The following is a 25,588-nucleotide window of genomic DNA, read 5'->3' as shown; positions in this document are numbered from 1 at the left end:
CGTTCCTGAAGCTGGTATCAACACCTGAGGCCCTCAGAGTCCGGAGCGGCGCTGTCCAGCAGAAACTTAACGCGAGCCACCTACGGAATTGTCAGTTTTCTAGTAGCCACGTTAAAAAATGTAAAAAAAAAAAAAAAACAAGTGGAATGAATTTTAATAAACTACTTTATTTAACCCAATATATCCAAAATAGTATCATTTCAACTAATAATTAATACCATGTTAAATCTGAGATACCTTACATCCTTTTTTCATACAAAGTCTTTGAAACTCAGTGTGTATTTTACACGGTACACCTCAATTTGCACGAGCCCTTTTCGATAGCGGTCTGTGGCTCCCATGTTAGCGCAGACCCAGATTTTTGTGATTTCCCCCTAAAACTGAAATCATTTTGCTCAGCGCAGGGACCCTGGGGTCTCAGCCCCTAGAGAGGTGTCCAAGTTGCAGATGAGAGTTGGGGTCTTGGGGCAGGTGGCCTGAGCAGGGCTGGCGGCGGGGCACTGGGGGCGGGCGCCGCCTTCGGTGGGGGGTGGACACCAAGTATGTGGCAGGCGCCGGGCAGACTCATTGTGCCTGATTTGCACAACCACCCCCTGGAACAGACATCATGAAGGAACCAGAGGATCCCAGAGGGAAGTCATCGGCTGTCACACAGCGTGAATGGAAGAGCACAGATGAGCCCCAGTGCTGCCTGATTCCCCGAAGCACCCACCCCTCATGCTCTTTCTTCTCTTGGCCTCGATTTGCCCATCTGTACTATGGGACAGCCCCCACCCCTGCCACTGTCCCACTTTCTGCCGGCCCTCCCCAACATATCCTGGCCCATTGTGCCCCGGGGGAAAACACTCCCAACATGGACTGCCTGGGTCTATGTCTTCCCAGGCCCGACAGTCTCCCTGGCCCCACCCTCAAGGCCAAACACAGGCAGTGAGCCCTCAAGGCTAATTCAGTGTGCAAATCTCTAGCTGAGAGGTCCCCTGCACCCCCTCACCCCAACCCCAAAACAAATGATGTGTTCTGAGAGCAAAGAGAGCCACTTCGGGCAACCATGTGTGAATGATTCATGGGGCAGGGCCCTAGCCCCAGAGCCTGTGTGCTTGTGTGTGGCTTCTGAGGGCCTGGCAGGCCTTCTGCCAGCCGGCCAGGAAGCCCGTCTGGGTTCAGTGCATCCCAGCCCTTAGGTCAGAGTGATCACGCCAGCGTGGTCACTTCCTGGTTCCTGGGAACGTCGCCTGTGGACAGGCTCGGGTGGCAATGCCTCTCCGACACACCCCTCCCCTGGCCTCCTCTCCAGCACAGCAGGCCTGCCTCCACAGAGGGGCAAGAGGCAGTTGGGTTTCCACGTGTCCTGGGCTGGGGAGGGGGGCAGGGGGGAGCAGGGCTCTGACACCCCGATGGCTCAGCAGGCCTAGGCGAATCTTCCAGGTGTCGGGGGGAATCTCCCTCTCCCTTTCTCAGCAGGTGAACTTTACCTCTAGGGCCCTGGAGCGTGTCCTGCCCTATGCCCCCACCAGGCGTCTGGGGGCCTGTGAGGGCCTAAGACCCTGGCAGCCTGCACAAGGCCAGGGCTGTGCAGGCCTGGCCTGCTCCGGGGATAAAGGGATCTCTCGGTGCTGTCTCCCAGCCTCCCTTACCCCGCAGCGGCAGGAGGCCAGGACAGCCCAGCATTGTCTGTGCCGCCTGCAGCCCAGCTGATGATGGACACTTTCCTGTGACCCGGGCCTGGCAGGGTGGCCCACGGCCAATCCCCGGAAGGGCTTGGGCCCTAGTTCTGGGGTTGGGGGGCGGGGGCAGGAGGCCGCCGCTGCCACCGCCTCTCTCCATCCGGTGCGGATGTTTGGAGCCTTGAATAGGAGCAAATAGCTACTGCTCTAGGAGGGAGTATGTGACCTGTAGCCAGAAAATGAGGCCCAGACACAGCTTCCAGTCTCACCTGAGAAAGGTGGAGTCAGGACCAAGATCAGGCGTGGGGGAGAGGAGGCTCAGTTTAAAAGCCCACTGCGGGAAGCCATCCCAGGGAGGCCACTGTGAAGGGGCCACAGTCCTCCCCCCATGTGACAGTGACCAGGGAGGATGCCCAACCATGAGGGTCAGGTCCACAGTGAGCAGGGTGCAGCAGGCTGTGAAGCCTTGGGGCCCCGGCTGGGGAGACAGCTGCTCCAACCGCAGGGGTGGGCCCGTGGGAGGGTGGGTGCCATGCGCAGAGAACACGAGAAGTGGCCGAGGCTCAGGGGTAACGCGGGCGACTGTCTCCGAGCCTGTCTGGCCTGGCCCCAACCCCACTCGCAGTACAGCCTCTTGCCTCTTCCCTTGCACCAGCAGCTTCCACCCCCGGCCGGGAACACTCCCGTGGCATCCTCAGTGCCCGGCACAGTGGCCAGCACACAGGAGCTAAGCTGCTGCCCGGGCGCCTTCTCCTTGGACAGAAGAGCTAACTTGCAGCTGCCCGTGGGGCTGCCCATCAGTGTGGGAGCTTGGGACGGGTCTGGGGTTTGCAGATCAGGGAGCAGGATCCTGGGAGACGTAAGGTCCCCCAACAGGCCCTGGCACATGTGGGTAGTGAGCGGGACAGGAACTCAGGAGATGCTAGAGCAAGCTGTGGGTGCCCAAGCCGCGAGCTTGTAAAGAAAGCCGTGGTCAGAACCCCACAGGGCGCAGTGGGCAGAAGGGATCAAGAAAGGCCTGGATGGATGAGGAGACAGGACTGGACCGCGTGGGGCAGTGAAGGGTCGGGTGGATGGGGTAAAGTGAGGCGGACTCCTGACCCACCTACAGCCCCCTCAGCCTGTGAGTGCCAGTTGGCCACGGACCCCAGCCTCCGGCTCCTCAGCAGAGCCTCCTGCAGCTGCCTGGCCACCTGAGAGGAAACGATCCCATCTCCGTTCACCCAGCCTTCCCTGTCCACACACTGTCCAGTCCTCACCCCGCCATCCAGTGACGGGGAGGGATTGGCCCCAGGCCACACAGCAGAGAGGGAGCAGAGGCAGAATCTAGCCTGGGCTGGCTCACCGTGGCTGGGGTTAGGGCACACTCCCCCTGCAGACCCACCCTCCGTGGAGACTGGGGAGAGAGGCCCAGGTGGGTGAGGACAGGGGAGGCGGCACTGCTGTAAATACCGAGCCCTGGGCAAGCAAGTCACACACCTGCTCCCCAGGTGACCGCCCCTGCTGCTGCCCAGTTTGCGTGTCTGGGTTAGTGGAGCGCCACACCCAAGGGCAGCAAGAGCCAGGAGGCAGGAAGCCTTGGTCTTCTCACAAAGGGCTCCTGAGACACACCAGGATTAATGGCTGCAGTCACGCAGGCCACGCTACACACAGCAGCCAGGGATCAGAGGTGAACAACTTGCTTAAGACCGCTCTGCAGGACCAGGGCAGGCCAGGACCTGCTCGGGAGAGCCACGGCAAGGTGCCAGGGGCCGCCGGCAGGGGGCCGTGTCCGGGAGAGACCCTGGGCCCACAGAGGCGGCTTCACCTCTCTCCTTCTTCCCGGACCCCTTGCATGCCAGCCCCTCGCCTGGCCTGGGCCCTCTCTCCTGGCTGACGCTTGGGGCCACAAGGAGCTTCTGGAGACATGTGACCCAGGAAATCCCCAACCCTGGCATGCAGCATCTTCCTCCCTTCCCAGCCTCCTCCTGACGTGCTGCCCAAGCTTCCCAGGCTGTTGAACACCTGCCTTCGACATCACAACGCAGCCTCCTCCGAGAGGCTTCTGCTGGTCGCCCGTCTCTGCCACTAGCTTCTCAAGAGCCGTTTGCTGGGCACCTGCTCTGAGCTGAGGGCTGGGGATAAAGCCCAGAAGAGGACACTCGGCCCTGAGGCTGCTCCGTGCCGCACTGTTTGTGACAACAGAAAAGGGGGGCTGGGATGTCCTTCCCCATGAGTGGCCCAAACATAGGCTCTGGAGTCAGAGACACCCTTGCGGCCACTTGGAGTCTGGGTAAGTTACCTCTCCTTCTGCAGGTCAGGCCTAGTCACAGCTCTGAGCCCACAGGGTTGCAGCCAACCTGCCACCAGCGCAGAGCTGAGCAAACAGCGGGCTCAGGAATGGGACCTTCAGTCACTGGGATGACCAGACAACCTTTAAAAATGCCATATCAGCGATGGGGAGAGACGAGACACCGTGTGGAAAAAAACGTGGGTCCAACACTACACGATCCCTACCCCCACCATTTTTTTTTTTTTTAAAGGAAACGACTTTGATTATATACACAGAAAAGACTAAGAAAAATAGCACTGGTAACATTGGTAACTTTGACTGTCATTTTTTTTTTTGCTCCTGTTTTTTTTCTGTTTTCTACAATGAATGTAATACTTGTGAAATAAGGTAAAAAATAAGATACGTTTCTTCAAAGACACATCTCCTGCCCTCAGAAAGCTTACAACCTGGCGGGGATCCCACATTCTGTGTGCCTGTCCCTCTCCTGCAGGTTCCTTGAAGGGGCGAGGGGTTATCAGCCTCCCAGGCCACAGGGCTTGATATTCATGTGACAAAACTGGTGGAGAGCCCTGAAAGAACCAAAGGCTTAAGCCAGGACCCTCAGTGCCTTGGTCCAGCCTCATGACGTGGTGATGGCCACTGGAGGAGAGACTCCAGACGTCCAGTCTGAAGGCAGAAAGCGCTGGCACCATGTCCCTGGAGGGAGGGAAGCTCCGAGGTCCAGTGGGTCCCAGAGGCCCAAGGCTGGAGGAGCCTCTCATCTGAGAGGCACAAACAAGAGGTCCCCCAGATGCCTCACAGCTCCTGCCCAGCAAACCCCAATGACCCTGCAGGAAGACAGAAGCAGGACCCTCGGTTCTTCCCTGGCGGTGACTTCCTGTCTGCCCGGAAGGTGAGTAATGTCCACTCCCCACCCCCCGCATCCCTTCTGGAGGCCAGGCCTCACATTTTCCGCTCAGGAAGAGGCAGAGCAAGAGGCCTGGTGAAGCACATCAAGGGGAAATGGAAGGAGAGGGCCCTGGCCTGGCCATGCATCTGACATCCAGCAGCCTGCTGGCTCACCTGCCCGGCCTGGGTCCTCTTTCACTTATTCATTTAACAGACACTCCCCCCGACTTGCTCTGTGCCAGGTGCTATGCTGGGCACCAGGGAACTGGCTCTCAGGGTGCTTAGTCGGTATCTGGGGAGGAGACGGTCATCAAACAGATAATCCCACTGATGGGGCATAACTACAGATGGATGTGCTGTTTGGTCCTAAGTCAATGCCAGACCACCGTGTCTCTGGACAGAGTCTCAACAGCTGGCTTCTTCCAACTGTCCTTCTCTCCACCCCCAAAATGCACCTTCTGGGTGTTTTTCCAGGCACCTGTGATGAGACCAGGGCTCTGTGTGGACACAAAAGAAAGCCCAAAGCCTCAGCTGGGGCTTAGTGGCGGGTCTGGAGGGGACCTGGCTGTACGTAGACTGCAGGCAGTGGTGGGAACGGCCTGGATCACTCAGCCCTGGATCACAACTCAGAGGAGGTAGTGCTCTGAGTTTGGGGGGACAGCCTCCTCTGGTTCCCAGGCTCCCGTGCCCATCTTCTGGGGAACCTCGCACAGGACCTCGACGCCTGCCAAAGAGGAAAGAGGAGGGGAGCAGCCTTGGCAACCCCTCCCGACTCTGGCCAGATCACCCCAGTTCTCTCACCGATCAACAGTTCCCTCCCCTGAGACGGGACAAGAGCCCTGTGCTCACCCACAGCAGCTCCAGCCGCCAATGAGGAAGCACCATGGGGTTCCCCGGCCAAAGCACCCGATGCTGTGATTTCAAGAAGCCAGGAACGGGACCCGTGAAAGAGACCTGTGAAGTGAGGCCTCGCAGGCAGTGGCAGGCTTGGGGACAAAAGCACAACCGTGTTTGTGTTCGTGGCAAGCACACTCCCACACCTGCTGAACGTCAGACAAGCTCCCAGGAGTGAGAACTGGCCTGATTCATTCCTGGTCTCAGCCATGGGACCTGCCCTGCCAAGGCCCAGCCCTTATCTGCCTTTGCTAAAATTTGAAAAAGGGGGAGGAGGAGGTGTTGGAGGAAGAGGAGGGCCCCAACACATCCACCAACAGGTGTGAATCTGTGCAAACTGCCTGGTTTCTTGAGATGCTCTGGCTGTATCCCTGACCAGCAGGGGTGGGATGCTGCTCCCTGGCACGGCCTTGGGAGTCCCCACACTTTCTGGCTAAAGGAAAAGACTCAGGTGCTCAGACCGGGGGTATCATCAGGAACAAAGAACCCGACTTGGCGGGGGCAGACCTCTCTCCCCTCTGGATGGTGTGCTGGGGGTAGGCCTCAATAAATGTTTGTTCCTTTATTCATTCGGGCAACAAACATTCAGCAGGCCCCTATGACGTGCCAGGCATGCAGCCAGAGTCACCGGGGACGGAGCAGAGAGCAAGATCCACGTGGTCCGCCCCTTGCAGAGCTCACAGTGGGGGCCTCAGACTGAGGACCCCAGATGGAGGACCGAGGGCCAGAGACCGAGCACCAAGCCATCCTGGGGGTCGGTGGCGTTGGGGAAGCTTCTGGATGAAGGCACATGAGCAGGGAGTGGAGACCATGGAGGGCTGTGCCTGGATGCACACAGAGCCCCTGCTTGGCCTGTCCCTGCCCAGTCCTTCTTTAACAACAGGGGACATGAGAACACCCTGAAGCCCCCAACGGTCTCCCACCGATTCACTGATGGGAGTGGGATCTCAGCTCACGTCTACACTGCAGGCACCTTCACAGGGAGGGCTGGAGGGCTGGCCAAGGACTCCAGGCCGGGTCTGCGCCCAGCTTTGGGAGCCCACTGGTCTGGACAGACACGGGAGTCACCACCAGATCTAGGACCAGAAGGGCAGCAGAGACCAAGCCAGCCGGTCCCTCAAAGCCTGCGACCCCCTGCACTGGGTCTGGGTCGGCCTCTGGCCAGCACATCAACCCACAGCCTCCAGACACAGCCTCTGATGAAATAATTAAATCGATGGTATCGTGGTCAACACCATCCTCCCTGTCTCCAGCTCTGGCTGCCTGCCCTGATAAACACCCTCGTCCTGTCAGCGGGCCAGCCTGCCCCGGCCCCAGCACCCACAGTCAGGAGGGACCTGGGTGGCTGGAGGGGTGGGGGACACGTGTGACGACACACACCTGGGTTGGCGCCCCCACCTGGCTCCTGCGGGACCGGCTGCGGGACACACTGACCCCATTAGCCTCCGTGGCTGAGGAAGCCCTGTAAACCCCACAGAAGCACTCCCTTCTGCTACCTGATCCTGGAGGCCCCCCAGATCACCACATCTCCCTGGAGAGTGTCTCTGACAGAGATGAGACACCCCCCCCACCCCGCTCCCCGCCAAAGGGTGGTTGTAAGCAACAATAACCCGAGTTTTTGGAGAATGAGTTGGGGGACTATGGCCCCCATTCAGTTCTACTACTGTGGGGTTTTTAAAAATAAATGCTCTGGATCCTTCTTGGGAAGGTGTAACCGACAGCCTTGGGCTGAGCTTTGCTGGTGTGGCCCTTGGTGTGGTCTTTGGCTGTGGCCCTCAATCAGCTCAGATGAGGCGGGAGGTCAGCTTCTGGGCACGTCCCGGCCCCAGAGCCCCCCGACAGCATGCGCTGCCCCCGCTCGGCTCCCCACCCGCGGGAACGCTGGAGCTGGAAGGCGGTATCGGTCTGGGAGGCTCGCAGCACGAGGGGGTCGTGCTGACCTCATGAGGCGTCAAGGGACAAAAGCCTTTTCTTTCCCAGCAGCCTCGCACCCCACTCCTCACAGAACCACACCCTGGGCTCCCCAGCCCCAGGCGCAGCCACCCCAGCGGCCTCCGGGCTGGGTCTCCTCCCAGACAAAGCCGGATTCAGGCCTGGGAGGGCTGTGGGGAGGCAGGCACGCGGGTTCCGCCATGGAGACGAACTTTGACCCAAACTGCAAGGCTCCTACCCCTTATTTACTCTTTAAGGCTAACCCGTTTCACAGAGTTAACATTACACCCCTTTTTAACCCTGCACCTCCCGCCCACATTCCAGGCCCCGACCTTCGACCCCTCCTAATTGCAGCTCTACACCCCAGTTCTCTCCAGCTCATCCCCCACCCCCAATCACCTCCTCTGGGAGAGCAGAGCCCTGCCCAACCGGGACGCTCTGACTACAGGTGCCACCCCACGCCCACAGCTGCATCTAACTGAGGCAGGCACTGGAGTCCCAGAGCCCAGCCCCGGGTCTCAGCGTGGGAGCGCCAGAGTGGACCTCTGGGGTCTGACTCTGACCCCAGCACTCCCACCCCAAGAAAGGAGCCTGTGTTCCAAGGCAGGCAAGAGAAGGGTGGCTGGCAGGCCCTGGCGGGTGACGGGGGCCAGGGCCGGGGCAGTCTGGGCAGCTCCTCACCAGACCACCTCTCATCCCAAGGGGCCGGGCACACACGTGGACAAGCGCACTGCCTGCTCGCTCACCAGGGGAAAGGCAGGGACCCTGGTCCTGTAGCCTCAAATCCAGGCCACAGAAGCCCAGCTTTTGCTTTCGTTACTGGGCAGCTGGACTGCTCCGGGTCAGGCACACTGTTAACCTTCCCAGACCTGAACCGTGATAACTTCGATATCCATATCCCACCAGCCCGTGAGCATCAGAGCAAACGGGCAGGACACCATCAGGCTGCCGATCCCGGAAGAGCTCTGAGCCCTTCACCTTTGGGAGGAACAACTGCTCTCCCCGGAACTAGGGGCTGGGGCAGTGGGGCCTGTGGAGACGCTGAGAACACTGGGGGCAGCTGTCAGCCTGGGCCCAGCCGCCCCCAGAGGCTCCAGCCCAGATTCTACCCCTGCCCCCCCCCCTCCTACCCACCACCCCAGGGATTCCTAGGACCCTGCAGGCGGGGACACAGCCCCTCCCCCACCAGCCGCAAAGGGACACTCACCGTCCTCTTGGCTGTGGAGGTTCTGCGGGCTCCGCATCCTCTCCTCCTGGCTGGGACTCAGGCTGGAGGCCAGGTGTGGGTCAGCTGACATCCATGTGGAGTCGTTCATATCAAAATCTTCACTGCTCACAGAAGTTTCATCCTGATCAGGGACAAAGAAGGTGGGCGTTCAACAGGGACGGGCTCTCTGCAGCCCCTCGGCAGCATTCTGGGTGAACCCCAGGGCCCGTGGGCGTTTGGAGGTGCCCCCAAAGGCCGTAGGGCGCCCCCAAACCTTGCAGTGGGGGCTGGGTCGCTCCCCCTACCCTCCCATGGAAGTGGCTCGGGCTCTGGTTCCTGTCGGAAGCCGGGGCTGAGGGCCGGCGCTGTCTGTAATTGAAGACAATTACGAGGTTTCGCATCCTGTAGGGGCGGATCGCAGGGCCTGGCTCTTACCCCTGTGAGCCAAGGCTGAAGCAACCGCTGTAAACAAGGGCCACTGCTCCCCACTCCCTGCCCACAGCCCACGGACGAGGGCTCACTCCACGCAGGGCCAGGCGAGCAGGAGTGGGCAGCAGGACATGCCGGGCACCACCGAGGCCAGGCTGATCGCGCCCACCACGCCTGCTTCCCGACTCCCGTGGAGCATGCATGGAATTCCTTTCTCCCACTCCCCCAGCCCAGAGGACATTTCTGTCTTCCTCCTTCCTAACCTTTGCTGTGCTTCAAAGATATGCTCTTGGGCGGCTTCCAGAGCTGAAAAGGCCAGCCCCAGAAGTATAGAGAAGGAAGGGGGTGGGGCAGGCGAGGGTTCGGATCTGACCGCAAAGGGGGTTCGGCTCAAGGGCCTGGGGGGCCGCCAGGGCCTTCCAAACAGCCGGAGGGCCTGCTGGAGAGGACCACGCCTGCCTCCTCTCCCCTCGCTGGCTTCAGTGAGCCCTTGGCCAGTCATCCGGGAACCCCCGGGGCGGGGCCCCTTCAACCCAGCCCTCCAGTGGGAAGGGACCCCACCTCCTCCTGGCCCAGCCTCTTTCAGGGGCAGCAAGCAACTGTGTTTGGGAGCTGGCTGTAAAATGCAAGAAAGATGACCCAGCGGCTCCCACACCCTGGAGCTCTGGCTTTGCCCCTTCCCCTCCCCCAGCAAGATACAATGGCCTCTGTGGGCCCCCAGTAAGGACCTCTGGCAGAGCACTACCCCCCAAAGGCCTCCCTCCAGGGGCCCCTCACAGAGGTCTCTTTTACAGCGAGCAAACACACTTTGGTTTGAACTTTCTTCTGCTGCTGTCCGAGGCAGACACATCTGCTCTCCAAGTGCTAGGGAACCAGCGTGGATTATCCTCACTCCCTCCCCCACCAGCCCGGCTGGCAGGGAGTTTCCTGGAATTTACAGCTTCTGTGCAGCACGAGTGTGCACCCTCTGCGGCTGAATCAGGAGGACGCAAGCCGGGCCAGAACGCCAGCTCCGCCCAGCTCAGGGGTCCCCCAGAGCCTCAGGGGACGGGGACCACATGTGCTCTCGTGCCCTCTCCCCACACACGCACGCACTCTGCTTCCCTCCCACAGGCCGCCCTGCTCCTCATACACAAGCACACGCACCCACAGCCTTCCCTGGGTGAAAGCACGCTCACTCACACACTCACTCAGACAGTGGTCTCACACCCGGAGGGAGAGACACACGTTCAAAAGGTTCTCTCTGCACAAAGGGCAACACGACTCTCCCTCCGTTAACAGGACAGGACCCAGAGTGAGGGGTGGCGGGCAGGTGGGGAGAAGGACCCTTGGAGGGGTAGGGCCATACAGGTTCTGGGAGCCAGGAACTGGGCCATCCTTGCTTGGGGCCCTGGCTCCTTCCTGGCTGCCCAGGGGTCACTGTGCTCAGGGTATGACCTGAAGTCCCTGCTGAAGCAGGAAGGCCCTCTCCTGGCTCTTGGGTATTGTCGAAACACTCACGGTTTAAAGGACCAAGTATTCTATTCACATCTGGGAGTAACACCTATTCAAAATGCTCCGTCCATTTACTCAGCAAGTATTTATTGAACACCTACTATGTGCCCAACACCTTTCTAGATGCTGGAAAATTCAGCTGTGCACAACTCCTGGCCTTACTGGTGCTCACTGTCCAGTGGGGGAGATGGACAATCAGCAGAAAAACTCCTAATACCGGGGGCGATGAGGGCTACAAAGTAAAGCAGAATAAAGTAGAACAAGAGGGGAGAGGGGCCTGCAGGACTGTGTTTGCCAGGGTGGCCAAGAAGAGCCTCACTGGTCAGGGGACAAGCAGAGCAGAGGCCTGCAGAAGTGAGGGAGGTTGCTGGGGGGGGGGGGGTCCCCGTGGGGAGTGCACCACGCACTGGCACGTGCTGGTGGGTTCCAGCAAGCAGCCCGGAGGCCACAGGGGCCGGGGGATGGGTGAGCGGCGGGCAGTGGAGCCATACGGGGGTGTCCCCTCCTCAGGGGCACATAATCTTGGGCAACCATCTTCAGCTCAGAGAAAGGAGTGTTCCATAAACACACAGGTTCTCACTGAGAAGCAAGGAAAAGTCAGAACTGCTGGGTGCAGCGCTGAAGGCTCCCACATTCTAGCCCCACTTGGCAAGCGTTTAAAATAGTAACAACAGAAGCCAATGTTTATCAGGTGCCAAGTGCACCACAGGCCCACTGGGTAGGTGTAGTTATCAGCCCCATTCTACAGATGAGGAAGCTGAGGCTCCAAGGGGTGAAGGCACCTGCCCAAGGTCACGAGCTAACAAGCGGCAGAGCCAGAGCGTCTGAAGGCCCAGACGCACCCTCCTTCCTGCCCCTCACCTGGAACACCTGCACTGCCTCGGCGCCCCACAACCCAAACTCCAAACGCACGTCCCCCTGGCTCCATCAACTCCAGCTCAGTCTCCATCGTTCCTTTCCTTACACCCTCTGCCTGCCTGTACCATCAGCCCTGGCACTTAGGCAGGCACAGCACTCAGCTGCAGCAGGCAGCACAGCGGCTCTCTGCCCTCTCTTTCCCCAAGAAAACCTTAAGTCCTCCCAAGAGCGGGGACCAGGCTCTGTGCTCTCTGGACAAGGCCAGCGAGACCAGTCAAATTGGCTGAATTGCCTGGCATGATACCGGTGTTTAATGAGGACGCGGCAACAGTGTGACAATCAGGGACTTGGACCCGCTGAACACAGTTCCTGAATGGAGACCGTGTGAAACCTGGGCCCTGGCTGCTGCCGGGCCGCAACCCCCTCCTGCAGCTGCCAGGCGCCCCCTTGCAGAGCCTCAGGTTTCTCTGGCTCAGATCACTTAACTATCCACCAAAATGGCCCCCCTCCACTTCTCCCTGCCCTGACAGGTCAAACTGGGCAGAGGTGGGCTAAATTTTACACTGAGTTGCAATCACCCGATAACGAAGAGCACCCAGTGCCCACACGTGAGGGGCTCTGCGGCAGGGGTTTTTATGAGATTTCCTCGCAACAGCCCCATAGAGAAAGCAGGCACCCGTGTCAGGCCTATCTCCAGATCTGGTGCCTGCCCCTTGGAGACCTGCCTCAGCTGCCCAAGGGCACCGTAGCTAGTGGCAGAGCTGGGATCTGAACCCAGGCAGTCTGTGCCCAGAGCCCACCTCACTGTCCACCACACCGAGGGGCCCCCTCACCACACTTCCTCCCTTCAACCGAAAGAATCAGATTCCTTAACAACAAAGTGTCTCAGGGCGAGACCCAAAGGAAACTCCATGGGAGATGAAGCTATATTTACATCCATACCCACACCCAGCTCACTCTCGTCAATGAGTCGACGCGCACTTATGGAGCATCTACTATGTGCTGGTGTTATGTTAGGGGCACCGAGACTGTGGCAGGGCTCCTTTCCTCCAGGGCCCTGTTACTTAGGGAAGGACAGAGAAAAATTCTGACACACTTGTAAGTGTAGAGAGAGAAGGGGGCTGGGGAACCCCCTCTCCAGTTATCTACTGACCATCAAGCTCTCCCCAGCGAGTGTTCCTACAACCCCCAGGGTTCTGCCACATGAATCCCTGTTTTGTGGGTGATGGTTCTAGCTAAGCTTCTGACACCACTGATACAGCAATTTTTTAAGTGAGAAATCAAACTTATTAAACCTAACTTAAAAAACCCGCCAAACTCTAAGTTCCAATCAAAATTAGCTCCCACACCCTCACTTCCAGGGCTGACCTGGGAGAGAAGGCTTCCCAAGCCCTCTTTGCCACCCACCTGCTACAGCAGAGCCCCCAGCTGCAGAGGGCAGACTGTAACCTCACCGGCTCACACTGAGCCCAGGCTCCAGGAGCAGCCCAATTACACAGGCAATTACCAGTACACAGTTCAGAGCCCATCGACGATGAGCAGAGGGGGGCACAGCCGGGCCTGAGGGACCTGCGGGAGATGCCAGCGCAGGCTATGAGGGGCTGGGTCCAGAGGTCACAAGTCGGGCACTTCTTGCTTTTCCCTCTGGAATCTCAAGGGAACTCAGCCTACTAATTTCTCTTTCTTTAAACAAACTTCAATGAAACTTTCATTAGAAAATAAGAGTGTGTACAATCCATTACTTCCAGGTCCCCTCTCCCTAGACCCCACGTGACTGGCCAGCCAGTACCCCCGGCTCCTTTTACCTCTACCTTCGGACACCCTGAAGCCTGCAGCCTTGCCCACCTGTTGACAAAAGTCCATCATTTATTAGGCACCAAAGGACCTGAGCCACTTGCGGGTCACAGGGCGATCAGGTCAAATGCCCTTCTGAAAAGGGAACACAAGAGTTGGGGTGGGGAGAGGGGGTAGGCAGACAGCACCCAGACAGCCCCTGGGACACACCCCAATCTGGCAGCCCTGACTCTGGGCAGAAGGAGAGGAGCCGACCAAACCCTCCCTGCTCTTATCTGTAGTCCAAAATTCACGGGCAGGTTCAGTTTCTCTCCACCCAGGTTCTGAGGCCCTTCCTCCTCTGCAAGCAATAGCACCAAGCGCTGCCCAGCCTAGGAGGAGGAGAAAATGGGAGACCAGAGGGGAAATGGTGGAAACGCGCCTGTATCCATGGCGTGTAACCAGGGGCAGGTGCTATCAGTAACCTGATTATTTTACAACTGGGGTCACTTTCTCGGGAACTGGGTTCCTGGTGCCTCTGAAGTTGAGCCATTTGCATCCTCCAGGACAGGGATCCTGGGCTTTGCCTCCACAACATTTTCCAGGCCTTTCCTCAGAGCTGTAACTCTATCTCTACCCCTTGCTTTGAGAGAGCAAAGGAGGAGGATTTGTTGTGAATTTAGTGCAGTTGTGAGCCGTAAGCCCTGACCAGGAGACTTGGGTGTGTGTTTCAGAGGAGGGGTGGAAGGCAGGCATGGGCCAGGCAGGAAACAGAGCCCCTCTCTGTCCAGCCCTTGGGGTCTGTTTGATGAGAGGCTGAAGCTCCTGCCAGAAAGACCACCAGGCTCAAGGCAGTTGCCCTGGCACCGGCTCTAACCCAAGCAGGCGGGCACCAAGATGGAGAAAGTGAGCACCTCTTTCTGGAACACCTGCAGGCCCCTTCCAGGTCCTGGAAATTCTTCAGTGCGAGGCAATCCCCCCCCTTGTCTCCATGTCAGCGAGCATTACACACACAGCCTTCTGAGCATGCCAAGGAGGTACTGAACCGCATTTGACCCCAACTTAACCACTTCAGTTCATCAGATGGCTTATTAATGGAAGACGAAAACCCTCCAGGATCCAAGGCAACAAGGGTTCAAATCCCTGTTGGGAAGGAACAGCACAAATGAAATCTTAGGGTGGTCTGAGCCACAGCTCCTGGGAGCTGCGGGGTCCCAAGGCTGCTGCTCACGCTCCATCCCAAGCCCACCTGGCCACCAGGGAGGAGGCCAGCCTCCCGGGGACACTCCCGCACAACTCCACTCCTTCCTGCCAGCACACCTCCTCTGCTTCCTGGTCATACAAGCATACAGGCTCATCTGGGAAATGGGAAGTGGGGAGGGCTGATACAGCTAATCACCTAGCACATTCTAGGTACCCTCTCTCTCTCTCTCTCACACACACACACACACACACGCACACAGAGTCTGTCAGAAACATGTTCGCATCTGCACAGGGACGCTCTGTTGTCTTTGCTGTCATGGGTGCCTGGATGCTGGGGTGAGCATTTTCAACACCTTCCTACTAGTGTATTGAGTGTAAAATGGGCTTTTGTTTCCCAAGCAAAGGCAACTGGCTGTTTTCCCAGCACTCCTCACCACGAGGGCCTCACTGATACCCCAGGCCCTGCCTTGAACAGGGGTCTCTTTAAAAGGGAGGCTGGAGAGATGAGCTTCAGCAGACAGGGTTCTTCCAGCCAAAAAGAGGGCTGGAGAGAAATCACTCTGCACTAATCCCCTGCAGGAGTTTCCTTCCAAGAAAAGGGCCCAGACAAGACAAAAAAGTTCTTGAGCAACTCAGGGGCAGTTCAGCTCCACATGGCCCCAGGGTGACTGAGGCCACATAAGTTTCCCCAAATCAGCCTTTCCAGCTGGGAGGAAGGCCCTGGGTGCTCTGCTCCCGCTGTTCCTCAGGAAGGTGCTGAATGGGGTCTTGGCACCCAGCCATGGTGCAAGGGTGTGGGAGGAGGTGCTGTCTCAAACCCTGACTCTCCAGAACAAGCCCACCTTGACATGGGATTAAATTAAGCTTGATATTATTCATTCACGGACACATTGAGGCCCTAATGGTTTTCCAATATAGGGGTAATTTACTACCTGGGGGCTAAACTACCACTGGGGCCTGGGCCCTAAATGGGTCTTTCTCCCAGAGTGACCTGAAATCCAGAAGCAGGGGGCAAGGCAAGAAAGGGCCCCTGGTCAGGACTCTCTCCTGAGGAGCCGTGAGAGCCCCACAGCCCTCTCCCCATGTCCCCCACCTCGAAGGACAGGGGCCCAGGCTGGGGTTTCCAGCTGATTCTGGGATAAGTAGGGCTTTATCTCAAGGGAGGATCTATTTCAAGCCACAATCCTTCTCAGAAAGAGGAGGAAATCACAGAGTCCAAACACCATTTCAGGTGAAATCAGGAGGTTATTAATCTCCCCTCAGAGCAGACAGAAAGAAAAATCAATGTTTTAGAGGGGGGGACAAAAAGGTTCCATTTGAATTAATGGGTTTGTGGCTTCTCCATTGATCAGTGCCTCTTCACACTTTCTTTTTGTGCTTTTGTGTTCTTGGGGAGGAGGAAGGAAGAAGGGAATGGGGAGGAGGGGGGTGGGCCTCCCGATAAGGAAAAGGACGCTCTAACCTTAACCTTTCTCCAGGAATAATGCTAATTAGCGAGGCTTAGTGAGAACTTCCCCCAGGAAGTGCGGCCCGCTAGGGATGACCGGACTCGGGCACACGCAGCTCCAGGTGCGATTGGGGGGTGGGGAGGGGGGTCACTTCTGAACCTGAGCGGCTGGAATAAGAACGCGAATGGCAATCCCCCACCCCCGCCGCCGGAAAAAGTGTCCAGCCTTGGAGAAGCGGAGAGCGGCGGACAGAGGTGTAAATCCAACTTAACCCGGGCGCGCGCCCTCACTCTGGCCAGCTGCCCCCGCCCCATGTGCCCCCTTCAGTAAGGAATGCCCCTCCAACAGGGGCCGCCGACGCCTCCAGCTTCTGCTCCGACCGAACACTTGCCAGGGGCATCAGGTCCGCTCCGGGGAGGGGCGGGGGCCTGCCGAAGTGGGCTCAACTCTGCAAACCTCGTCTCAACTCCCCGCGCCGAGGCAGGGAGCCCCTCCCTGCCACTCTACGCTTCCCGTCCTCAACATCTCCAAACAGACCACTTCCCTTCTCGCTGCGGCCGTGGTGGCGGCAACCCGAGCCTGACCCCCACCCCGCCGCCTGAGAACGCCTTCCTCACCGGGACGCGGTGCCGAGCCCGTTGCAAACCGTGTGGCCGCCGCACAATACCGCGGCGCGGCGCACACAATCACCGCCCCCCAGGACCGGCGGCGCGCACGGCCCGGGAGTGGGGTGCGCCCGGCGGCCCCCGGCACTCGGGGCCGGGCACACCTCGAGCACCCCGCGGCCTCCAGAGTGCAGGCTTCACGGCCCCCACCCCATTCGATCACACTCACCCGCCCCCCGCCCCAGCCCACTCCGCCTAGGGCGCAGCCGCTTCCGCGCGCCCCCCTCCTCAGCCCCGGCGCAGGAAGCTCCCCCGCGTCCCCCTCCCCGGAACCCCCCCAGCCTCCCGCCCCCCTAACCGCAGCTCAACGGCCGGCAACAGCGGCGAGAGAAGGGGGGCGGCGGCCGGGGGCCCGGAAACGGCCCGATCGCGGGGATCCGGGCCGGACTCCGTACCTGGGCGGGAGGCGAGGCGGAGACGGACGGTCGGGCTCGGCGAGTGAGCGGTGCGGGCGGCGGTGACAGCCCTACAGCTCCAGCTGCTGCTGCTGCTGCCGCCGCGGCCGCCCGGGGAGAGGGACTGGCACCGCCGCGGCGCGTCACTGCCCGGCCCGGGGGCGGGGGTGGCCAGGGGGAGGGCCCAGGCGAGCGGCGGCGGCGGCGGCAGCGGCGGCGGCGCCGCGGCCGGGAGGGAGGAAGGGGGAGGGGGGCACCGGGCACGGGGAGGCGGGGGAGGGGGGCGGGACCCGGCACGGGGCGGGGGCCGGGGGGAGGGGAGCGCTGGGAGGGCGCAAGCTGGGGGAGTAGGAGGAGCAGCAGGAGGAGGAGGTGGAGGGGCGGGCGAGAGGGAGGAGTGGGCACTGGGGGAGGGGGGAGAGAGGAAAAGGAGGCACCCAGAGAGAGGAGAAAGGAGGGAGAGGCGGGTGGGGAGAGGAGGAGGAAGGAGCGGGTGCTGGGCCAGGTACGGGGTGGGGGGATGAGGGCGCGCTGGACGCGCCGCCGTGCGCTCGGTGGGGAGAGCTCTCTTAAGGGGGAAGCGCTTGGAGGAAGATTCTTGCCGGGGTCTGAGCCCGGGAAAGAAGGCGGTGGGGTCTGTGCCCGCCCCTAGCTCGCGGAGGACTCAGTCTTCGAGTCCGGTGTGGGGGTGGGGGGGCGCCCGGTCGGCTCTCCGCGCTCAGACCAGAAGAGGAGACACTTGGCCCAAAGAAAGTGACTCGGGCACCATTAGGAACTCCCGGCACCCTGGGGCCTTCGGACAGCCCTCGACCCCTGCGCGTCTTCTGGTTCCCCGGGGACGCGAGTCCTCGCTGGGCGGGGCTGCTGGGCCAGAGGGCTGGGCCCCCCGACGGTCAGAGCGAGACCCAGGTCTGGGAAAGACAGGCACGTGGTCGGCTCTGTGCCGCCCCCCCACTTTGGGCCCCCCCCTTTTCTCGATCAAGTTCAAGCTCGGGCTCCTCGGCTTGCTGCCCATTCGCTGCCCCCTCCCCTCCCCCTCCTCTATTCCGCACCATCTCGCCTCTTCACTCTTCCTTTGTCTCTTTCCCACCACTTAGTTTACACCCTCCCCTGCTCCCCTTCTTCCCACTGGCGGGCGCCGAAGAGTCCGGCTACGCTCACCTGTCAGACCCAAACATATCAACCATCTCCAGCGCCCGCCGCCGGCCTGCTCCCGGCTCTCTCCCTGCCCCACCTCCCGCCGGACATTGTGCTCCTCTAGACCACACAGTTCGGGCTCCTTAAGACGCGCAAGATACAGTTGTGAAGTACTAGGATAACATCAAGAAATGCTGCTCCATCCCAGACCCGGGCGCGCACTGTCCACAGACACAGAATCGCAGTAGGGGAAAGACCCACGCGGATCAGAGACGCAGTGCTCCGCGCAGACAGACCTCATCCACCTGGGGTGCAGGAGAAGACCGCACCGGGCGTCGCGGGGGTGGGGGACCCTGGACCTCTGAGCAGCCTCAGACTCAACCTGAAACGTAACACGCTCGTACCCCGACAGCAGAATTAGACCCCGACAGAGAAGATGGGTAAGGGCGGATTCTCCCCTCCCCAAATCCACACCCTCCAACAGATCAGCCTTCAGAAAAATCTTGTGCTTTAACGGGGATGGAGAGCTGCCCTCGTGGAATTCTGTGAGGAAATGGCCAAAAAACAAAACAAAACAAACCAATAACGATCCCACCACCTGGTTCCTCTGGTCGCATCCAAAGAGGAGGGGCAATTTCTACTGACTTTACGCTACAATTCATTCACAGTGAAACCAGCGAAGAAGAGAAAACGAGACAGCCACCGCGATTGTTTGCAATTTTGAAACAGACTGCCTTTAACCCTCCAACTTTTTTTCTGTAAAAAGCCTTTTTCTTTCTTCCACTGAAAGCTTTGCATTGTGAACAATCCGAGGTAAACAAGGCTCCCTCTACAGATACGAGTTGGAAGTACAACACCGCAGGTTCAGGGCTCAGTATTCACCCATTAGAAAAATAAACAGATGACAACACATCAGATTAACAGCACACCGACTTCCTTCTGCACACGCTAAAGATTTTACTGTCAATATAAAACTCACACTTTGTTTTTAAAAGAGGCTCTAAGCATGTTACTCATTAGCACCTTTTATCCCTAAAATCAAATGTGTTTTCAAACCAATTCACTCTTCCCACTTTTCTCTATGAGATCTTTACTTCTCATCCTTTGTGGTGGGGGGCAGTTTGGAAACTTCATTGTCTGAACGTCCACACACCAATAATGATTTTTAGAATTAATTAGTGGCCACGAATCTTCAGTTCTTACAGGGAAATGTGGGTGTTTCCAACATGGGAACTGTCCTTCCTCACTCTGAAAATGAGATAATTCAGGCCCAGGATTTCCCATCTCTTCCCACCACATTTCTAGAGACCTTTGACTTCTCCTGGCCTGAGTCACTATTTCACAGCGGTGGTGGACATCTGGGCTTGAAATATAAAGCCAGATCCAGCTGACGTTCAAGGGTGGAATTGAACCCAGATAACCCACCTCTTCTCTGACTAATAAGAGAAAGAGCTAGTACGCCCAGGAGGGCAGAGCAGTGATTTTCTCTAGGCATGAAATGTGAACTCATTTACCATCCCTGAGATAAAACAGCCCCAGCCCCACTTGATACACAGGAAGCGGTTGGGAGCCCTGGAGAAGCCTGGCTATTTAGTAGCACAGCGAATTAGGTGAGTTTTCATGTGTGCTGAAGCTTGCAGAAATCTCCCGGCTCCTTAATTCCTGCAGGAGCTGCCACTCCTTGAGTAACCTTGTGTAGGTTGCTCTCTGTGTCTTTGCGCATCTCCTTAAAGTGGCCACAGCATGGGTCCCAGCAAGGAATGGCATAACCTAGTTTCTTGACCACTAATTCTCCCAGTGATGTGTCTCTTCTTCCAGCCCCAGTCTGGTGGGAGACCATGACAGAGAAGGGCTGCTCTAGTCTGCTTAAGGGGGTGGTACTGCCTTCATGTCCCCTCCAGGCTCTGCAAACAGTGGGTGCCTTTGTAAATGGCAAAATTGGCAGGGCATTTGCTCTGTGGAGCTTCTTAAGCAGCAAACCCCTCCAGGCGGATTCCCATATGAAATGAGCACGCTCCGTGAGCAGGGACCTGGCCATGGGAACCAGAGGTTGTGATTAGGAATAACAGGATCTTAGTGTGACCAGAACGGATGCTATTCAAGCATCTCAAAGCATTAAAAAAAAAAAAAAAATTATCCCTACAAATTACTTATTAATGATAAAAGGCACATGTACCTGCACAATGGAGAGACTGGTATACACCCCCCAATCAAGTGATCAAATTCAGCAGACCCCGAAGTGGAACCACCTGACACGATGTGCTTACTTCCTGAAGGGATGCAATGAGAGAACATAGCATTACCTATGTTATGTTCTCCCCATGTCAAGTCCTCCCCTCCAAAATGCTTAACCTGAATCTGATCATGAAGAAACAACCAGACAAGAAATACTGAAAGAGACTCCATAACACAAGTATCCTGGACACTTCAAAAGATTCACTGTCATTAGTTTGACTGTTCTTAATCACGAGACTAATGAGAAAAAACAATGAAATGCAAAGTTTGAATCTTGGTTGGATCCCAGAGACAAGGAGTGAGGTGGTGATGGGGTGAAGGATACGCAGAGGATGGGGGCGGTGAGGGGTGGAGGGGAGACAGGGGTTGAGGGTGGAGATAAGGTGGGCTCTGGGCTGAGTGGTCAGGGAAGGCCCCTGTCAGGAGTAAGCCCACGTGTGCTCTGACCCCAGGATGCTGGAAGCTGACAGCTGGGTAAAGACTTGGGGGCACAGTCTTGCAGGCAGAGGAAACAGCTGGTGCAAAGGCCCTGAGGTGAGAAGGGACTTGGCATGTTTGAGGACTTGAAAGCTACCAGTGTATTTAGAGCGTGGGGGAGGGTGGGAGGAGGTAAGGGTGAGAGGGCATGCAGGGCCAAGCACTCAGAGCCTTGGACACCACCATGAGGTGTGTGGATTTTATTCTAAGAGCAAGGAAATCATGCCATCTAAATTATGTTTTTAGATCAGAGGAGATGAGATTATAAGGAAGCAGGAGTGGCATCCGGGAGACCATTGAGGAGGTGGAATAGAAAGAGTCTAGTCAAATGGGACTGGTTCCAATTCTGGCTCTGACACCAAACAAGTGTCCTTGGGCACCAGTTTCCTCATCTACAAAGCAGATAATAAGATAGTATGTTTAATGTATTTGACACCAAAATTTCCCCTTTGACATTAGAAACTGTGGTATCTGGCCTCCCAGCTCTCCCAATGATCCTCCCCCCTCCTGGTATCACACCCTTGGTCCCCTGGCACAATGGATAGGGCTGTGGAAATGAGGGTCTATGACTTCTGAGGTTAGGTCATAAAATACAGCTTGCTCTTTTCCCCAGAGGGAGTACTCGGTAAATGGTAGCTTTTATCGTCATCATCAGGAGTCTACATTTTCACAGCGCTGGTCAGAACCCTCTCCACAAACGCTGTACCAGTTTCCTCAGCAGCCAGCAGCATCTGGCAGTTCTCATTTCACTACACACTTGTCAGCGCTTAGTATTAGCAACCTCTTTTATCTTTGTCAATCTGAGAAGTGAAAAATGGTGTCTCTCTCTGCCCTCTTCATTTGGGAATGTGAGCCCATATTTATGTGTATCATGTGTTTATTGGTCACTTGTAATTCTTTTCTTTTTTTTAAACAATCTATTCATATTCTTTGCCCTTTACTTGAGTTGGTGGTTTGTTTTTTTTTTCTGTAAGAACTGTTTAGAAACGAAGGAAATTAATCTTTTGTCATATATTTTGCAAAACATGTTTTCCTTTTGTTGTCTTTTTATTTATGATGGGATTTTTTGCCATATGAAAATTTTACTTTTTTTCTTTTTATATTGTCTCATTAGTTTTTTTTTTTTCCTTTAGGGCTTTAGGATTTCACATCAAAACAAAGGTTTTTCTTTTTCCACTCTAAAATTATAAATGTAATTCACCCATATTTTCTTCTAGAGCATTTATAGCTTCATTAGAGTTAAATCTTTATTCTATCTGTAATTTCTCTCCATATAAGAAGTGAGGTGAAGATCTAGCTTATTTTGTTTTTTAATGGCTATCCTAGTTGTCCCAATACCATCTTTTTTTTTTTTTTTTTGTCCGCGTTGGGTCTTCGTTGCTACTCACGGGGGCTGCTCTTCATTATGGTGTGCGGGCTTCTCATTGCGGTGGCTCCTCTTGTTGTGGAGCATGGGCTCTAGGTGTGCGGGCTTCAGTAGTTGTGGCACGCAGGCTCAGCAGTTGTGGCTTGCGGGCTCTAGGGCGCAGGCTCAGTAGTTGTGGCTCACGGGCTTAGTTGCTCCGCGGCACGTGGGATCTTCCCGGACCAGGACTCGAACCCGTGTCCCCTGCATTGGCAGGTGGATTCTTAACCACTGTGCCACCAGGGAAGCCCCCAATACCATCTTTTAAATGACTCATCTTTATCCACTGATTGGAAGTGCCATCTTTCTAGTATACTAATTTCCCCTTATTTTTGGAATTGCCTATTCTATTGATCTGTCAATTCCTGTCCCGATAGCATAGCTCTGGAATATATTTTAATATCTGGTAGGGCCAGCGCTCACCTCTACCTGCCATGAACTGTCCCTGCCCCCAGCATAATAAAGACAAACCCTTGCCACAGCAGGGAAGGCTCTAGGTGCAGCACAATTATGGCAAACGGCGAGGGGGTGGGGCACGTTTCTGACTGAGGGGCTGTTGGGGGGTGGTTCCTGGAAGAGGTGACATCTACTCTGAACCAAAGAAGGCAGGAGGAATGTGACAGGTGGCAAGTGGAGAGGGCATCTCGGTAGGAAGAGGAGCGGGGATAGAAGCTCCAGGGCTTCACACATGCCTGGATTCAAAATAGCTGATCTGCAGGTTGGGTAGTAACTCAGCTTATCCATTTATTCTTCACATTCGCTGATTTTTGCCCAGCTGGCTGCAACCTCATAGTTGGTTTGACACCTTTGTTGAAATCTAGGAGAAAATGTCCCATGCCGTTTCCTCACTCCTTCTCTATTCAGATAAATTTCCCATGGTGTGTATCACTAAGAGTCTGACTTGTTGAAATACACTTTCCTGACAACCATGACAAAAGGTAAAAATTACAATTTCATCAATTGCCTTTTCAGAAATGGGTTGCTTTAAAATGTCATCAATTAATCTCTCCTACTCCAAAACCTTCAATGGCTCCCAGTCGCTGGCAGAATCAAGTTAGAGCTCTCTGGCCTGGTGTTTAAGGGCTTCCACAGCCCTGCTGGCCTTACAGCCTTCTGTTCCAAACTGTGAACTCTGCTTCAGACTCACATCTTCTGTCCCTCAATTGCCCATGTGTGCCTTTGATCATGCATGCTTCCAGACACACGTTTTTTCCACAAATATGTATAGACCCCCTACCACATGCCAGGCACCATGATTAGTATGGGTGACACAACAATGAACAACACAGATACAGGTCTTCCCCCTTGTAGCCTGCAGGCCAGCAGGAGAGAGAGAGATTAATCAAATGACCACGAAGTTTTTAGTCACAGTATATATATTTGGTTTGTACTTGACAGTTGTGGGACCTGCTAGGAAGGAAGTGCCTAGTTATGTGAGAAAGACATAGTGGATCCTGGAGGGCTCCACTGAGGAGGTGACATTTAAGTTGGGCATTGAAGAATGCATGGGCGTTCACTAGGTAGAAAGATACTCTGGGCCATTAACAAAGATATCCTCCACCCCTGCCAGATCTAGGCCCCTCTGAACTCAGAGCGTCAATCTCACAGACCACCCAGCTGGCTCTGGTGGCAGGTCTCCGTCAGTCTTATATCACTTAATGCACTTGTGGTACTTCCCATTTCCTGGGCTATACCTCATCTCCCCAACTGGACCATGAACTCTCAGGGGCTGGGACAGGCTCTTAGGCGGCAGAGTCCCCGGCAGCATCCTGCACACAGTAGGGACCTACCACTGCATCACTCAGGACCCCAGCCTGCCCACTGCCCAGCACAGCCCTGATGTCTGCAACAGAGCTCTGAATTAAGCGCACCCCCCTTAATGTAGACCACACTTTGCAGCTCCCCAGAGAGGGCACCTACCTCCTCTCTCCCTTCTTTCCTAGCACCTTTGGAGAGGCTCAGCCAAAAAGCCAAGGCCAGCTGCAACCTGGCACTACCGCTCCTGGGTGTGCACACAACAAAAATGAGTACAGATGGTCCCCAAAGAACACGCCGGGATGGTCATAGCAGCACTATTCACAGCAGCCCTGGCCTGGAAACTACCAAGTGCCCATCAGCGGAGAATGGATGATGGTGGTACATCTACACTGTGGAATACTGCTCAGCAATGGAAAGGAACAAACTAGTGGTGCAGGCCCCAACACAAGGACTCTCACGAACTCATGCTTGTGGGCAAAAGAGCACACACATGCCGTAGTAGAACAGGCAGAAGCAATCTGTGGTATCAGAGGTCAGGAGAGTGGTCACTCTTGCCAAAGGTTAGTGACCAGAGTGGGGCTCAAAGGGTCTTTGTGGTGCTGACAAAGTTCTGTTTCTTGATGTGAGAATTGGTCACAAGAGGTGGATTCAGTTTGTAAAAATTTACTGAGCTGTCCACTTAATGATACGTGTTCTTTTCTGTATGCGTGTTATACTTCCATAAAAGTATGAAAAAGGGAAAAAAAGCTGAGGCCAGTTACCATAGCTGAGCAGCTTAGAGCTTGGTGTAATCCATTATGGCGACCCACACAATACCAGGCACCTGTGCTGGGTGGTAGGATATGTTACCTTATTTGACCAGCCAAATAACAAGGATGATATTAACTGCCATTTTGCACACGAAGATAGTGGCTGTGGGAGGGAGATTAAATGACACATCGAGTCCCCCAATAGCTCACAGACCAGGGGACATGCTCACAGTCACAGAGCTAAAAGCTAGTGGCCGTGCTGGGGTTTGAAGCAGGGTGCGCTGGTCTCCAGGGTGCATGGTGGGCCCTGCCCAGGTGGGACTGCTGAGCCGGACCGCGGGGCACTGTGCTTCACCGACCTCCAGCAGAGCAGAGACAGGAACCCTCTAGAGCGAGTCTGGGGCTGGGTGGGCAGAGGTTTCCCCCGGGGTTGGGAGCTGGGAATGGGCTGAGGCTGCTCCGAGGTGGTCAGATCCTGCCTGGACTCCCAGCTTCTCCGTGCAGCCCCTGAGGGCGGCTGGGCCTGGGAGTCTCCTGGGAGGCACCTCTGGCTGCTCCTCAGCAGGTGATTGGAGGAGAGGCGGGGCCCCTCCGCGAGCTGAGCGAGACGCTGGGAAACTGGGGCAGGTGGTCCCTCCGTGACGGAGGCTGCAGGTGGGGGTTGTGTTGGGGGACGGGTAGCAGCCAAGGCTTTGGGGCCAGAGA

At 56.6% G+C, this 25,588-nt stretch overlaps 1 protein-coding gene across 6 annotated transcripts in view; it reads right to left on the bottom strand.

Annotated features, from left to right (window-relative positions):
* The window catches only part of NOL4L (nucleolar protein 4 like), a 133,519-nt gene that overhangs the window by 24,777 nt on the left and 83,154 nt on the right, over positions 1-25,588 (bottom strand). For 2 of the 6 annotated variants that reach the window (XR_014235361.1, XM_082358835.1), the window contains exon 5: positions 8,858-8,999. Coding sequence is in view for 5 of the 6 variants with exons in the window: in XM_082358835.1 (XP_082214961.1) it covers positions 8,858-8,999 (142 nt within the window). In the remaining variant the exon portion in view is untranslated. Of the gene's footprint in view, positions 1-4,245; positions 5,549-8,857; positions 9,000-9,292; positions 9,317-9,549; positions 9,772-17,122; positions 17,275-25,588 lie in introns of those variants that run through there. The other 4 variants (XM_082358836.1, XM_082358837.1, XM_082358838.1 and 1 more) reach the window with 4 other exon arrangements.

The sequence above is a fragment of the Balaenoptera borealis genome, assembly GCF_965194805.1.
Source record: "Balaenoptera borealis genome assembly, chromosome: 16".
NCBI lineage: Eukaryota > Metazoa > Chordata > Mammalia > Artiodactyla > Balaenopteridae > Balaenoptera > Balaenoptera borealis.
Note: the sequence above shows the minus strand (reverse complement) of the source record. Positions and strands in the feature narration are given on the sequence as shown.